This window comes from Gambusia affinis, linkage group LG07, assembly GCF_019740435.1.
Source record: "Gambusia affinis linkage group LG07, SWU_Gaff_1.0, whole genome shotgun sequence".
Taxonomy (NCBI): Eukaryota; Metazoa; Chordata; class Actinopteri; order Cyprinodontiformes; family Poeciliidae; genus Gambusia; species Gambusia affinis.
The window spans coordinates 8,226,667-8,243,946 of record NC_057874.1 but is presented as its reverse complement, the minus strand read 5'-3'; the positions used below and the strand labels follow the sequence as shown (position 1 = coordinate 8,243,946).

Genomic DNA, 17,280 nt, shown 5'->3' with positions numbered 1-17,280 from the left:
ATTGTCCAAAGTAATGACCAAAAAATCTTTAAGCTGCACCCCGGTTGAGGTTGCCATTTTTGAATGGAGGTCAAGGAATAAAACAATTCACTAAAGCTTTATTGTTTTTATTTGTGTCTTAACGACAACTTCTGGTATGTACAATAGTGGACAGAAAACAAACGTTTACAGAATGTATAAATATTCTCTTGTTGCCCCAACTTGGATATTGGCTGAATTGCGTTTTGAAATTAATAATCAAGAATTTATGTTTGTCCTTGCTGCCAGATTCTCAACAACGTTTCAGATGACAAGTTTCTGCAAAGTACAATCAACACATGCAGAATATTTCAGACTCCGACCGGCTGCTTCCCCGACAGGTAACTAAGGTACAGAATGGGTGAGATGAGAGGAGGACCCGCAGGTGTTCGCACTGGTGACAGAAAAAAACGGTAGGAGGAGATGAAATGAAGAGCAGCGGATGTTTTCCTAGAACCGGAGCCAGTACATGGCGCTGCGCATCCTGTTGTAGTCCGGTAGCTGCTCAATGGGACCTGGTGGAGACGAGGACGGGACAGATTAGAGCACGTACAACGGTACCCGGTTCTGATCCTACAAGAACGGGAAGGGCGGAGAGCTCACCGACAGCAGCCACGGCAGGACACTTATCGTAGATGTATTTGGAGCAGATGTCGCGCACCATCCTGGGAGTTACAGCCTGGAAGACGAGAGGAGGAAGCAAAAAAACTCTTCAGACTGGAAAGTTTTGATTTGCAAAAAAAAAAAAAAGGCACCGCAGCGTGCTGTGCAAAGACGACTCACATCGATGCGGGCGCTCCACTCTGCCAGAGGAATACGACGTCCGTAGTTCAGGACATGTCTGCCGATGTCGTCACAAATTGGTGTTGTACCTATGAGATTGAGGAGTTGGTTAGCTTGGATTGATGCGCAGCGTGTAGACTAAATAGTAGACATCCAGGATAGGGAAGGGTTTGCAAACCTGTAGCTCTGGAGACGCATTTAGCGTGTGTGAGTGTGTGTGTTTGGCTTTCCATTTAGGGCTTTGTCTAGCATATTCTTATTACTAACAGGCCTTATGAGGGTCAAAGCTTTGCCCTAATGTGGTGGATCCCCTTCTTTAAGGTTATGGATTAAAGGAGGAATGGAGGTCTGGTGTGAATTCACCTTTGGCTGAAGTTTGGAATGTGCTGATAATGGTTAGGGTAAGAATGAAGTCAATACACAGCAAATGTCCTAGTATACTTGAAATTAGTCAAAACCCAACAAGTAAGTACTCAACAGGATGTAGGAGCCTGTTTTAAGTCAATAATTCTTTAATATTAATGAAAAAGTACTAGCTAAAAGATAAATAATCTACCAGTGGAACAAGACATTTCCCCACATAGGTTAAAAATGTCTTGTTCAACTGGTAGATTATTTATCTCGCAACTAAAACTGTTTCATTAGTATTAAAGAGTTATTTACAAATTCCCGTATCTTACTATAAAGCTACTTGTAAGTTAGTTTTGTCTAATTTCAACAGTACTAAGGTAGCTGCAGTAGAAAGTAGACCACAAATACTTGGTTGGATTTTGTGTTTTTGCAGTCGTCCTCATACAGGTAGAAACACAAAGTTGTGTCTGTGTGTGCCTCTAGACTGAAATATCTTTATCATTTTATCACTTCAAAATGTGTTTCATCTGTCTTTGTTTTATGTTTTTATTTGCTTCACAACAATAAGTTCAATTCTAGTTTGGTGGCGTTGCGTTGTTTCTATTTCAGATAACTTTAAAAGCTTTATATTTTTGAAGATTCGTGAAGGTTTTGCAGCTCGAGACCATTTATTTAATGGTAAGAGAGACCGTGGTACCATTGAGCTGTCCAATCAGGCTGGCCTTCAGAGCGTTTTGGGCTCTAACGACGTCACTGTCTGTGACCGTGGTGCAAAGGTTCATCCTGCAGGGACAAGAGCAAGGCAGGAATCACATGAAGCACAAGCACTCATCATCATTAATCCAGTAGGATTAATCCACCTCTCTGACTCGGGGAGAAATGATCTCGGATCGGTTTCTCACCAGGCGTTCTGGGTCCAGTGCATCATGTCGTCAATGTGGTGCTTATCGCTCACAAAGTAGATGCCCAGCAGGCCGGTGTCACTGTAGGCAGAGTGGAAGGCCTGGAAGCTGTGGCACAGGTTGTCCTCCACCGCCAGGCGAGCCAGACGGCTGCTCAGGTGCTGAGAGAGAGAGGAAAGACCACAGTCGAGGTCAAAGGTCTTTCCATGGAGACGCACAGAGAAATCTGGTTGAAGATTTTCAGGTTGACTGGTTATAAACTGACTGATCTGGAAAGAGATTACCTTCTTTAAAGCATCTTATCTATGCACTGAAAACAATTAAAATCTCCTTAAAATTAACCATATATGCCTGGCAGTCAAACAATCTGGGAACATTTTATGTTTCAGATCTACAATCATTCAAAAATCACATTTCTGGGAAAAAAAATAGTAATTGTTTGCTTCATAAAATACCATGTGGCTAATTGCCGAGTAAAAAAAAAGAAGAAGGAAGAAACGATATAAAACTACACAAAGAACTAACTGTGTCAGACCAAAGACATGCAAAGAAATTTATGACACCCAACTATTTATGACACCCAACAATTCATGACGTAAACGTTGCTCAGCAGTTGTGTTCCTCCCGACAGGTCCGGAGGCAGAGGGAAGACCCCTGACTCAGGTTTTTAGACAGGCAATGCTTTACCCCTCCATAATGGCCACTCAGGACATGGAGAGTCCCGAGTGGGCAAAGCTTAAAGGGGATTTTCTTTTTTTTCTTCCACTAAGTCATGAGATGTTACTGTTCTCACTACAAGAGGAAAGAAAGAAAGAAAGAAAGCAGACTTTCCCCCACCTTCCCACCCCCGTAGGTAAGGTCATAGCTGCCAACGATGGCGTTGGCGACCATAAGGGGAACGATGTCGGGGCTGGAAACACTGGCGCCCTCCACGGCGATGGCGATGTGCGCCAGGGGAAGAGCGTCGTCTCGCATGCGGATCTGAACAAGACAAAGATTTTACTGCCACTGTAAAAGTTCAAGTCGATAAGTTAATACGTCATGAAAGCCTGACGAGCAAAGAGTGTGACGGCGTCCTGCTGAAGTATTCACACCCACTGAACTTTTATACATTACGCCTTCACTACAACCAAAAACTTCAGTGTGGAAATAGTTTGTCATTTAGTTGTTAATTTAACCCAAAATCTAAATTAAATTATGATGAAACCTGAACTGGATCATTTAGCAGGGACTTTATGAAACATGAAAATCCATGTGCATGTTTTTAATTTACCCATCTCCTCCTGTGAGCTGAATGTGTTGCTGCTCCTCTGTATTTACTACCTTCCACTTTGTTCTCAGAGGCAACAACGAAGCTCCAAATTATTCATACGCCCACCAGATTTTGATCTAAAACTAAATTTAATCAACCAAAGCGTTTGCAGAGCTCATCTCAAAAGATAAAACATACAAGGATTCTCCGTTCAGAAGAAAAGAAAAATTCCACTTTCATCCAGTCACATGAAACAAGCTGGTCAAATCGAAAGATTAACCTAAATATTCCACGGGTATGAATTATTCTGGGCTGAATATTTATAGTTATAATTGTCTAACTGAATGTACTTGAGGATTTTTGGGGTATGTCTATTTTCGGTGTCTCACCTCGCTGCCAGTGAACCGGCAGGGAGACAAGACGGGGACGGCGTCTCCCTCATACTGAAAGGAAAGTCCACTAAAATGAGACTTGGCCATGCCCACCAGCTCGTCGTGGTTAATACCTGTAGATGGGGCGTACGTTAGAAACACTAAAACACGGGCTACCGCCGTCGTAAAACAGGAGACAGAAAGCTGTGGACCCACCTCCTGCAGCCGCCAGCACCATCCGGGGGGCTTTGTAATGGCTGCTGATGAAATCCACCAAGTCCTGACGGGTCAGATTCCTGACAGCGTTCAACACAAGAAGCAGCGTTCACTTTGGCAGCCGTGCTGTTTTTGTCGTCAGTGTTTTTAGCCACGTTACGATAAATAATGTAGCAGCTGGGCTCAATGATGAGCTAAGTCCAAAACCACAAACGGAGCAGTTTCAGTGGTGGCGCTATTCTAGTGGAAAGAATATTTAATACTAGAGTTTGAACAGTTAACGATGTTTTCAAACGTTTCCAGCACCACACTTTGGAGATGCAAACAATATAGGTGAAGTAAAACAAGGTCATTTCATTTCACCATTATATGACATCATTTATTACCATTATTAAAAATGTTTTGTGGTAGTATTCTTCGTTCTACAGCAGGAACGAGGTAAACTAAAATATAGTTTTCTGTTTGAAATGTTACACTCACACATCCTGAAGGCACACCTGATTGGTTCATGAACACAAAAGAAAGAAAAATGCAAACAAAAAAAAAAAAAGACACAAAATAAATGCAGCAAAATATATTTCTTTTCAGATACGCTGTCTTTTATAATATTTATAATATTATTATAAATATTATAATAATATAATATGTCTTCTTTTATAATATTATATATATAAAAGACAGCGTATCTGAAAAGAAATATATTAATACGTACCTTTACTTTCTTTCAAATTTCTCTCCTGAATCCGATTTCAATAATGTTGTACAAGGTACAAAATATAACATAATCAATAAATCATTAGGAATAATAAATGCAAATGACACTGAAACAATCTAAACAAACTGTGTTCAGGTAAATGACCTTTCTGTTCAAATTAAATACAGTATTCAAAGTTACAAAAACATCTCTAAACCTTTTCACAAAGTTTTCTAACATTTAACAAATAGAAATGATTTAGTTCATCTTAACAATCCTAAAACATAAAAAGTTTAGTCTGATTTAACTTCAAACTGAGAAAAAAAAAGTGTCTTTTTATTAAGTGGAAAAGAAATCTGCTTTCGTCTGTAACCGTAACCAGCTTTAGGCTTTTTGTCAAGCGTTAGATTGATTAAAAGCCTGATATTCAAACTGTGCACTTTCAAGGACTTTATACAAAATTCAAGCACTTTCCAAACCTTGAAAAAACCTAAATGAAATTCAAGCGTTTTTTTCAGAATTTGCAGCCATACGAACGCCGTAAACCCTGACTACGTAAGCAGTGAGTTCCCCGTCCCTCCTACCTGGCGTTGCTGGACGGCCCCAGCACGCTCTGTCCTAGCGGCGTCCCCTGGTAGGCCGTGGTGTGCAGCAGGTCCAGACAGACTTCCTGCAGGTTGCCCTCCACCTCCTCCATCTCCCGCAGCACCACGCTCCTCTGCTGCTCGATGTCCGCCTCGTTCAGCGAGCAGCTCTGCACCACGTCTGACAGCAGCTCCACAGCTGGAGACCAGGGGTCAGTTAATGGTCGGGATTTGAGGGTTAGGGTGCAGCGGGGACTTAATGCGGTCGGTCTGAATCGCTAAACATTTCGTGGCTTCTGGGAAATGAATGATGAGGCCAGTTTGTTTTCTCACCTTTAGGAAGGTCTTTTGTGAGGGTCTTCATGTAGAAAGCAGTGTGCTCCCTGGAAGTGTAGGCACTCAGGTGAGCACCCATAGACTCCACCTGCTGCTCCAGGGCTGTCTGGGGGTGCTTCTTTGTTCCCTGCAGAAAATCGAATTGTACACTTAGTTGGGGCTGCTGCATCCTAGCCATTGTTTGGTCTTTGGCTCCCCCTGCTGTCACTGGGTTTAACATCACAGGCCAAAGAAAATCTCTAAACCTTGTAGATGGGAACTGATCAAACCTAAAGGAATCAGGAGAAGCCATCGAAATCTACAGAAGGTGCAGTTACATGACCCAGCAAGAATAGGACTATGTTCTTTGATAAAGACAGACTTACACAGAGGAAAATGTAACGTCTTCTATTTTTCTGATATACAATACAACACAGGTAACAAACTCAAGGCCCGGGGGCCACATCTGGCCCACCAGAGTTTTTGTATGTGGCCCTTTAAACTCCAAATTACATCTTTAAGTTTATACAGCTTTTCACAAATCTGCAAAATTTACACACCAACAAATATCGGCATTTTTTTTCCCCTCCAGGGGTCTTTTATGGCTCTAGTGTCCCTTATATGACAGTAGGCTGACAGGAAAGGGGGAAGGAGAAGGGGGAAGACATGCGGCGGGAATCGAGCCCGCGATGGCCGTGTCAAGGCCTCCAAATGTGGGTCGCGCTATCCCCTACGCCACCACAGCACGCCCCAAATCTCTGCATTTTTTAAACTTTATTTTACTTCACATTTTCTCAAAATCGGTCAAAAACATTGAGTTCAAGTGACTGCTGCCTCAGCGTTACTGGATGTCAAGTTAAAGTATGTAACTGGTACAGCGAGTGATAAAAATTCAGATTTAACATCAGCGCAAATATTGTAAAAATGCCTTACAAACAGTTCTAAATATTCACCACAAAATCTGTCATTATGACTGCAAAAAGCCACTGGAAGAATCACAAAATCCTGAAGGAACAGCTAATTATTGGTATTTTGACAATTTAATTGTTTTTATCAACTTATTCTGGCACAACCAGCCCTTTAAGAACACTCACATTTTTGATATGGTCTAAAATGAAAATGAATTTGACACCCCTGCGATACAAGAATTGCTGAATGTGGCCCAAGTGTAAAACTGACAAAATAAAAAACAATAAAAAAATGTAGCAGAATTTCACTAATTGGACACTGAACACACAAAACTCAACAATAAAGACACTCTTCCGTGTGGAAAGTGTGGCTGAGTAAAAAAAAAAAAAATCAAAGTAACCTCCAGCATTGATAAGTCATTTAAAAAATAAAGTCCGATCAGGACTGTAACTTTGACGACGGGTCAAGACATGCCAGTAGTTCACTGATGATGCAAGAGAGTGGGAGACTTTCAACAGAAACAGAAATACTAAATGTATTACAGGAAGTTCACACTTTTTAGCTGGATTTGGAGTTAAAGTAAGAATCTTCTGTTCATTCTGTAGAGAACACAGGATGGCTGCTATTTCAGTAATGCTAACTATGCTAATCACTTGTAGATCATTTTCTCTTTGTTTTAGAATATTAAGACGACATTTGACAGCAACAGGTCTCACATACACTCATATCATGCTCGTGACAGTAAAAACTACATTTAAATATTCGGAATGCTGCTCTTTTAGCTTGTTATTTTATTGTTCTTACCCAGAAATTTGAACAAAATTAACATGTCATGAAATTCTTATTGGCACGTTTCCAATGTAACCATTTTATTTCACTATAACACCGCCACAATATGGGAGTTTTACTTTACTCTTTTATGATTTTATTCTAAGTATTTCCTATTTATCCATGCTTCTGATCCAAGTTTATAACAATTAGATTTTTTTAAACTGTGGCATAAATGCAGCCAAGGAAATGTAAATCGTGATGTTTTGACCTCACATCCAACTTTGCTGCTGTTGCAAGGCAGTTCCAGACAACAAAATGTCATTAAAAGGAGTCAAATAATAAATACATATAGGATATTTACATGCGACAAACTTATATTTTACTTAATCTGGTCAAAAAGTTCTATTTTAAACATCGAGTGACGACTCCACCTTGAAAGCCATGTGCTCCAGGAAAAAGCCCGCTCCGTTGTTCTTCTCGTTCTCATAGCGGCTGCCAGTGCTGATCCAGACTCCAACCTGTGAAGGTGAGATGAGATCAGAGGTTAGGTTGTTGATGTCCATTATGTACATTACTACTGCCTCGGCTGGGGCAGGGGACTAGAAGGACAAATGAATATGCTCTTACGGTGCAAGTTGCATGTCCGGTATCCTCAGATGCAATTCTCAGACCGTTGTCCAGGGTAGAGACCTGGGTTTCAGGGGCTCCTACCAGACTCTGGGCATAGCTGACCGACGCCTGTCCACGTCTCAGAGACAGCAGGATGGGCTACAGTTCGCCAAAAAAAATAAAATAAAAAAATAAATAAATAAAATAAAATATGTTTCTTGCGGCAGACTGGCGACCTGTCCAGGGTGACCCCCGCCTCTCGCCCGGAACGTAGCTGGAGATAGACACCAGTAACCCTCCTGACCCCATTAGGGACAAAGGGTGAACAGAAAATGGATGGATGGATGGAAAAAATGTTTGTTTGAATTAGGTTCAAAATTATATTTTCGACTCATCTCTTTTCTGTGTATTACTGGTTGCAGTTTAGAGATACCCCACTGAAAACATAAACATACCCAGAATATTATGAGCGTGTTATTTTTTTTCCATTCCAGTTAGGGAAATAGCTGAGGGTAATTTTATGACATTTTATTTGAACTTATTTTATTTACTTACAGATATATTTTTTTAGCAATTTATCTAGTGAATAGCAACTGATTAGATGTACGAGTATAGGTTTGATTAGCCAGCTCAAATCCATATTCCATCAAAAACATAACAAAAATTGACAATTTATGTCTAAAATTTAGATGCAACTTTGCTGAAATGACATATTTTTTTGTCTCCAGACTAAATAACTGTCAGTATTTCCAGTTGCTATTTTCAATTATAAGAAGAGCATATTTAAGAACACTGATTGTTACCTTACGTCGGACTAAACAATCACACAACAATTAAGGGACGTTTATTCTTGCCACCAAGAAAATTAGCTATAGTATTAACTTAAGAAAACTGTGGTGATTTCGGGTTAAAACCTTTCCGTTTTCAATGCAAATGAGGGACGTAATAAACCCGAGAAATAATAGTTAACCTAAAGGTATGATTATATGGATGTGTTGACACAACTTCTCTGAAAGTTTTACGAACATGTCGCATAAATGTTTGATACAAGACATGATCCAAAAATTAATTATTCCTAAAAACAGTCCAAAGTAGAAAACATATTTTCAATCACTGCGGTTTTCGATCTTTAGCTCAAGAACTGCCTTTACTATGCAAGTATAGTTACCCATTTTAATCTCAGAAATGTAACGGATCAAAAATAAAAACTGCTCCATTAGCTTCGGTGTAAAGTCTGTACTTTTTATTCTACTTTTTTTCCAAAGTTACTGTCCAAACAAAACATACAGCGCAAAGAGTTAGAATCTGCCTTTTACAAGTCCCAATGCTAACGCTGCTACCCTAGAAGCTCCGAGGACAGAGGAGGACAAATAGAAGTTATTACAACAACTGACTTCATGGAGGACAACAAACAACAAAAACAACCGGAATCCCTATTGTATAGATTTGACATTGTGTTATAATAAGTAGTTAAAAGCTGTGCAGCTCCATTTGGTAATTGACCTTGCATTCACTGTTAGCTAAACTATGCTAACCGGTTAGCTAATCGGCACTGCTAGCTCGAACACCACACCGGTCTGGCCGTTACACTTCCGGTTATTTAGTTCAGCAATAGCAACACTGCTCGGCTAAGACATCTATTAATTAAAGGTTTGCCGTAACACTCACACTGCGGGTTTTGGCGAGAACTCGCCCAACGGTGCTCCCTACTCGGCACACGGACGCCGCCATTTCTAAACTCGGTGAGAAGGCTGTCGGCGCTTCACTCTTCTTCTTCCGGTTGAAAGAAAGTGATCTTCAACTTTTCGAGCGGCTGGTACTGCCACCACATGTCCAGTATGTGGTACTGAACCTAAAAAAAATTAATATTCCTTAAAATTGCAATTCTTTTAGCGCTGATACTGAGACCATTCTGCTCCAAACAGTTAAAATAAATTAAAATTTCCTATTCAAAAATATCAACGAGGTTTCATTAAAGCCCGTTGCACTTTCATTTTCTACAGTATACTTTATCTGTACTGATAAAGTATGGAGGATGAGGGTGAAATCTTAAGTGTGAACTGTACTGTGAACTTTTAAATTCACTTGATGTCAGTTTTATCAAATCTTCCAGTAAAATAAATTATTTAAAGTGATTTCCTCCTTTCAGTCACAGCTAAAAATTTTATGAATTGGTCTTTCATATTTTTTCTATCAGGAGGTGGGAAACCTGCTTAGTCACTGTAGGAGAGATTCAAGTTAGAAGCATTTAAATAAAACACGCAATTCATGCCAAATCCCAGATTTTATTTTAAGGCAAATAAAATCTCTTAATGGAAGATATTTTAGGCACTTGTAGGGCTGCTGGCTATTTTACTGGGCTGTTTGAATCGGTCATCACCAGGACAAAGAAGCTTGCTTTTTCTCTGTTGCTGTTGGCTGAACTTTTGATACCTCTGCATATTTCTTTGAGAAATGCTCAAAGTTAGAGCCTCCATCAACTGAAAGAACTGTCACTGGCAGATGAAATGCGACTCTGGAGATTGATGGTTCAGGAGGAAGAGCAGGAGATAGTGTTGCTTCACTATTGCTGGTCTTGTTCTCTTGTACCTTTTGAGAAACCTTTGACAGAGGCTTATCCTTCTCTGGTGCAGGCTCCTTTTCTTTGACTGCACCACACCGTTTTGAAGACGGCAATTGGGAAGATTTAAGTGGAGGAAGAAGACACTGAAATCTTCTTGAGTGTTTAACAGCAATGCCCTCAACAACCAGGTTGATTCCTATGTATAGTGGGACTCCTACCGCCGCCTGCAGATGAGGAATGACATCTGAAAGACCGCTGACACGCACAAACAGAACTGATTAAGCATATTATGCTTTGACCTCAACCTTACCTGCCTATATATGAGCTGAAAGTCCCCAGTGTTTGCGAAACGGTCCACTCTGCGGTCCAGAACCACTCGTAATGTGTCCTCCTGCACAGCAGTGCAGAGCTGGGCAGTCACACAGGTTGAGGGTGCCATGGTGGGGCTAGCGTTGATTTCTATTAACCATGGGTGCAGGCTGAAGTCTGGTCAAAACACAAGCAAAACTGTTTATTGGGATGTAAATTTTAATAGGCATTATGTGGCATACAAACATAGTTGGACGCAAAACAACTATAATATTATGGCCACATGCTTTAAAGTGTGGCTGCTACCAAAATAGCCTTGAATTGTGGAGATTCTTCTAGACTTCCAAAGTTGTGCTGTAATATCTAGTCCAGAGATGATGGGTCAACATGAGCACCACCTCATCAGCAGTTGAGGTGGTGCTCACCTGTTGGATCAGACCATTGTGCTAAACTAGGTGTGCTACGAAGACGCGGTTTTTTTCAGCCACATAAATATGCTTTTGTCACATCCCAAGAGTCATGTGATCAACAGCCCATGTTACTACTGGCAAAAACGACAAAGAAGACGACAGGAAATAGTAGGAGGATGATGGATTGTTTTTTGGGGGCGAGGGGGTTTTGGACAATGTGAACAGTTCATAAAAAGCTGTATGTTACTCTAAAGTGTTGAATCCATAGCTTTTCTGTTAGTGCTCTGCCATTTAACAGAAATGGTAAATGGTCTGTACTTGTACAGCACTTTATCAAGTCTAGAAGACCCCAAACCGCTCCTACATTCAATCATTCACCTATTCACACGCTGATAGTGGCTAGCTACTAGACTGCAGTCTGGAGGTGTCTGAAAGGAGTGAGGCGCCACCGGGCTCCACCAGAAGTATCTTTACCAAGGAGGCAATGATAGAAGCAGAAGGACCAACGACTGCGGGACAAACTCTTACCATTGTCACCGCTATTGTCCCATTAAAACATCAAAGTTGCTTTAATTCTTTATACAAAAACAACTTTATAACTTCAAAATTAGATTTCTGTTTCAGGAGAAATGCTACTTTGCTGTCTTGTTATCTGTAAACATAAATCAAGTGCATCATACCTAACATAAAATCAGCACCATAAAGCTCAAATGTGTTCTTGCGTGACTCTATCAGATCCTGTGCAGTCAGCAGTGCATGGATCACAGCTGTCTTCATTCCTGGGACTACAACAGTCTCCCAAAGACCTTCCTTGCCCTGGCTGGCCAGAAAGGCCTTGAACTGGTCATCCAACCACATGTTGTGTGATGGAATGCAGCGATGGCGTTCTTGAGAGGGCCTCAGGTGCTTCTGGATGGAGTTATTGCACAAGTGCACCGAGCTGAAGAAAGAAATAAGAAATTGGATGAAAAGGGATCGGGGACAAAATGAACCCAAACAGTGGCAAGCACACAAAGCTACGCCGGGGTTTATAAAAACAAATATTTCTGCCGAATTGTTTTAAAAATATTATATCGTACACACGGGATTGGTTTCACAAAAATGTTTTTAGGCACACAAATATTCCCTGTGTTGTTTTAAACCCAGTGGGGGCAGTGTAGTGCAAAGCTAAAACCTATGACAGCCAATCAGATTCAGTTTCTGTTAGGAATTAAACTTCACAAAAGGAGGTTCATTTGTTTGGATAGACAGATTGAACTACTTTTAAATAGCTTACCAGTATTACAAGTTGATAAAACCCACGGCATTGTTTTTATCAAGCATGTGGATATTTTGGTGCATTACTTGTCGCAGATTTTAATGTGTGGGACCCTAAATCTCTATCTTCCCAAGTACACACGCAAACACAAATACCAAGTTTTCTCGCACCTTTACTTAGGTCAGAGTTTTTATAAATTGTTGTTTTTCATTTGTGATATTATGTTAGGGTTATATTATGTTTTTGCATTTGACTGTCTTTTACAATCTGCTGAATCGTGTAAAACCTTCTATTAATTTGGAAATACAGTTTTAAACATGATTCCTATGTGATACATTGATCTATTACTGAACGGTTCAAAGGAAATTCCAAAAAGAAAACACAAACTGACTACGCCACTATTTCGGATTTCTGATGATGTGTCTCTTTCTAACACGCCCTACACATGAGCAGCTTTCTCTGCTCCCTGTGGAATCCATGAAAGTTCAGATGTAATTGGGTTAAAGTTTCAGAAGTTGCTTTTAGTCTAATTTGAATTTTGCTGCTGCAGATGACGCAGATTATAACCCACCCTTAAATATACCATTTGGTGAAACAGCTTCAGGTTACACACAGATGCTAAACCAAATTTCCTTCTAATAGTGATAGGCAAAGGAGACACACCCTTTTTCTGAATTTCACTTCCTGTTTTTCTATTTCAAAATTAACCACTGACGCATAGTTTGTTTCCCCCATTATTGAATTGACTGTCTTACCTGTCCAGTGTGTCTAATGAGTAAGGTTGGGTGGAAAAGCGCAAATAGCACTTTTTGTAGAACCACACAGTGAGAGGGTTCCAGTCAGTGACCAGAAACCACTGGCGCACGTCAAACTTGGTGTCGTGGACCAGAAAGGGTTTCTCGATGTACTTTTGCACCACCCACTTGCTCTCCTTGATAAGTGTTGAGTCTATGTTCACTAGCCTGAGGATCTGATCAAGACGCTTTTCACATTTGATACCTTGAAGACAAATTCAACAGATAAGACGGGACGTTTCAAACACGATGTGGCTCTGTCTAACTGTCTCCGGTGTCCTACCTCTGCCCCTGGACTTTGCTCCGGGTTTGATGATCCAGATATTTTGTGTGCCATCTATGCCCAGCTGTGGGCTAACCTTCTCAAGTTTCTGCAGCATGGCCTTGCAAGAGCTAACGAAATTTCCACTTCTCTCGATCTGCGCTCTGCCACTGTGGAGGAGTCAGAGGGGGAAAAAAAAGCACTGTAGAGATTCTGAAAGTCACGTTTTCCCAGACAAAAATAAAAAAATAAATAAAATAAAATCTCTCAAGCCTGATGGACACTCACTGAGCAACTAGATAATAACTGTTAAGAAACGCTTCCCACTGCTCCTGTGTCAGTGTCTGCGTTGTTTCCAGGCTTTTGTCGATGTCTCCGTGCTCCAGACTCTCCAGGTATTCCTGGCATACTTTGAGCGCAGTAGTAACCGTTTCAGAAGGGACCAGTGGTTTACAGCGGAGTTTGGTCTGTTTCTTCTGCCCTGAATGTGGAGGGAGAAACTGAATCTTCAGGCGGAAGATTAGGTCAGTGCCTTGCTAAATGTGAGTTGAACCCTTAAACCTTTTCAAAATGTCCCTTTACAACACCCAGATCTGTGTCTGATTGAGATTGTACATGGAACATCAACAACATTATCTTGCGGTGGAAGGAGAAGACTGCACTGTTTTCAAAACAACCTTAGATTGGTTTAGATCAACGCATAATCGTGTTAGATTTCATAAATCCAATTAGAAATCTGCTAGACTCCATCTAAATCTGAGCCAGCTTGAGATATTTTGCTAATAAAAATGGGAACAAAATGGAGTTGGCAATGTATAAAACCAACAATGTTTGCACCTATAATTGCAATAAAAAGGTGGTTGTCTGTGTATCAGTTTTCTTATAATTCACTATCATCTGCTATCTTGTACAGCATAAAATCCCAATAAAATACATTGAAGCTTGTAGTTTGTAATGTGACAAAATGTAAAACTGTTCACAGTGATCAACGGATCATACACTGAACATCCTGAAAGTTCTGATGTATTTCGTTCCACTGAATATGCTGGTCCTTTTCCACAACGTATTTCAGTAGACTGGTGCACGCAGTCCGCCTGTAGTCCTCTACAGAGAACAACACAGAAAGATAAGTCTACATGAACGAATTTAGACCGATATATGAGAAAGTACATGGTCAGAATAATCAATTGTGAGCTCGGATGCAAAACCAGATCTAACCAATGAAAGCGTGCTTCTCGTCACGGGCTGCGAGTTTGTAACAGCGGGGGAAGAAGCTGTCTGGGTCAGCTGAGTCAAACCAGTGGAGTTTCCTTAAGTTCACACACAACCCCGCCTGTTGGAGGGAAAAGGCTGGTGATGAAGGTGAGCGTGAAGGGCAAGGGTGGAAAGAGTACAAAAATAACGTACTCAAGTAAAAAGAACATAAAGAAAAAACATGTGTGGTAAATCTACCTTTGTGGTGAAACTGCCTGCCTTAGCAAAATGATTGACAATCTGTTCTTTCTGCAAGCTGTTTGTGCTGATTGCATCTCTACGGTTCGTCCAGTAGAAATAAACCATCTCGTTCCGCACAAGTCGAGACTAAAAAAAAAAATTAAAAATTGAAAACAATTTTATGGGTTGAACCGCTTGGGTAAGTTTTGCTACTTTTAGCCACCAATTCTGCATTTACCATGAGACTGTGCAGCCTATCTGGCTCCTTTTCCTTTTCAGTTTCCTCTGAGTTGTCTAAGGAGAAGGCCCAACATTTCAAACAACGATTCATCACAAAAGGGCATTTCGATCAAATGCTTTCAGCTCACCTTCTTCCGCATCATTCGATCGGCTGTCACTGTTCTGACGCTGCTGGACCTGCTGCGGCATGCGTTGTTCAATCCAGCCTCTGGCCCTCAAAGCTGCCCTGATGACAGGATAGGGGCCTTGGATGGTGAATATCTTGTGCATCTGAAACAGCGGGATCAAAAGTTGTGGTTTCCTTCTCGGAGCAATCAGAGTTTTGGTCTCGAAGAAGCCGCGGCTGACCTTAACTGCTTTCTCCACCAAACTCTTGGCTAACTTCACTCTGCTCGGGTTGATGTCGGATAAGCCCACTCTGATCTCAGGAGGATCTGCTGACACACAAACACATGTACGCGCTCATTTTTTTGGTAGAATTTTGGACAAAGATCAAACGGTGCAAAGCCAGCCAGAAAATACAAACAGTTTTGCTAGTTAAATGCAAGAAATCTCCATAATTAATAGAAAATGTGTTCATTATGGATATTTCTAAAGGCCTAAGTCTTAGACAAAAAAACAAAAAAAAAAAAAAGATGAATTAGTAATTCACAGCTTCTACGTTCAAACATTTGACTGCATGTCCGGCTCATGACCTGTTGATCCATAATCTGTTACCTGGAGGTGTAAAAATCAAGTCATTTCAAATCTAATATTTCAAGTTGAAAAAGGTCCTTGTAATACCACAAACCAGAACAAAGTAATTTATCATTTTAAGCTGAATGGTGTTTGACTTTTGTTTTTTTCAGGACTAAAATCTGAAAAGTGCAGCATACATTTGGATTCAAGGTCTCTGAGTGTGTGTACCTTATTACCACAGTAAGTCTTTTGGTGCATACTAATCACTGTACACTTGAGTTTCGTACATGCCCAATTGGATTTAGATCTTTTATTTACTTATTTATTTTTTGGCAATTTCCTTATTTTGAAATGTGCTGAAATCCATGCATCATTTATCTTCCACTTCACATTGATGCATTATTTTTTGCATTGGTTTATTAAATCCCTTTCAAATGCATGAAAACACCGCGGTCAGAATGTGAACAACGTAAAAAAAAATAAAAAAATAAAAAAAAGTTTTTATTTTCCAGAGTTTTGCATTCTGAACATCAGTCACAAAAAGATCAAATGTCGATCATTTTTGCTTGCTCGACATTTACGTCGTTCACTTACTGTATGGACACGGTAAACTGTGTTCCTTGCCGTCCTGCAGTTTCTCTAGGCTCAGGATTACAGCATTGGCAGAGTCGGTGGCCTTCTTCCCCAGGGAAACCATTTTATGTGTTTCATTAGCTCCAACTGTCTTGCAGCTTTGGAACTGAAACAGACAGCATAAAGGTGAGCACCACCTGAAGATAGAGCGTTTCCACAAATACAATAACACATATTTGCACGTTTTAAGCTCTCTCTGACAGCCGGTGTAGATGATAAGCCCCTCCCTTTATCCTCGTGCAGCATTAAGTGGGTCAAACTGCTTTGTTGGGGACAGCTTGGCTCCACTCAAAAGGTTTCAAGTGTGTGAAACTTTCATTAAGCTACCGTAATAAAAGAAAAGCAAACCTAATTACCAATGTGTTTATGAGACTTTTGTTATGTATTTATTTTATTATTTTATTTTTTTTACATAAGTTATGAAACCGTCAGGGCTTCCCTAAATTGTCTGTTAAAACAGACCACATGCTGAGCCGCTTTTTAACTTAGCCTATTCTGTAAAAACTGCTATAAACTCCACCTGCCGCGGTCAGCAGGATGTTCTGTGGTGTTTATCAAACACTATTAGTTCAGAGATGTTCCTCTCACCTGCTCTATTAACCTTGTACCGAGTTTCACCACAGGAATCCCCGATGCGCCGGTGTTAACTTGTTTAACGTTACTATGGCAACCTCCTTTACAGTTGCTTGCTAGACATGGCGACGAAGAGCTGTCCATTGTTTAAAAAGAAAAAGAAAAAAGGAAAAAAAAATCATTAAACGGAATTCATTTTTTCTGATTAGACGAAATATTTATATAAAGCAAATTTATGATATAAAAAAAACAATCATAGGAATATAATGAAATAAAGAAATGCAAATAAAATAACAAAACCCGGCCATTTTCTGTTGGAAAAAAGAGTGAAGGAAGAGAATGTCTATTTAT

At 40.4% G+C, this 17,280-nt stretch overlaps 2 protein-coding genes across 2 annotated transcripts; both read right to left on the bottom strand.

Annotated features, from left to right (window-relative positions):
- Positions 1 to 91: 91 nt before the first annotated feature.
- Positions 92 to 9,600, bottom strand: LOC122834378 (cytochrome b-c1 complex subunit 1, mitochondrial). The gene is made up of 13 exons (XM_044122778.1): positions 9,444 to 9,600; positions 7,794 to 7,934; positions 7,598 to 7,684; positions 5,505 to 5,634; positions 5,172 to 5,370; positions 3,894 to 3,973; positions 3,696 to 3,811; positions 2,892 to 3,035; positions 2,055 to 2,215; positions 1,850 to 1,935; positions 802 to 890; positions 622 to 697; positions 92 to 533 (listed from the first exon to the last, which is right to left on the bottom strand). Exons 1-13 carry the CDS (start codon positions 9,504 to 9,506, stop codon positions 469 to 471), a joined length of 1,437 nt encoding a protein of 478 aa, XP_043978713.1. The 5' UTR covers positions 9,507 to 9,600; the 3' UTR covers positions 92 to 468.
- Positions 9,601 to 10,040: 440 nt separating this feature from the next.
- Positions 10,041 to 17,088, bottom strand: ttll3 (tubulin tyrosine ligase-like family, member 3). Its single transcript, XM_044122777.1, is given in 15 exon segments — positions 10,041 to 10,160; positions 10,163 to 10,562; positions 10,649 to 10,824; positions 11,738 to 11,997; positions 13,071 to 13,314; positions 13,393 to 13,541; positions 13,660 to 13,852; positions 14,371 to 14,475; positions 14,590 to 14,704; positions 14,824 to 14,952; positions 15,044 to 15,099; positions 15,174 to 15,315; positions 15,394 to 15,479; positions 16,318 to 16,462; positions 16,945 to 17,088. Coding segments are annotated over 15 exon segments (2,367 nt in total). The 5' UTR covers positions 17,074 to 17,088; the 3' UTR covers positions 10,041 to 10,122.
- Positions 17,089 to 17,280: the final 192 nt, after the last annotated feature.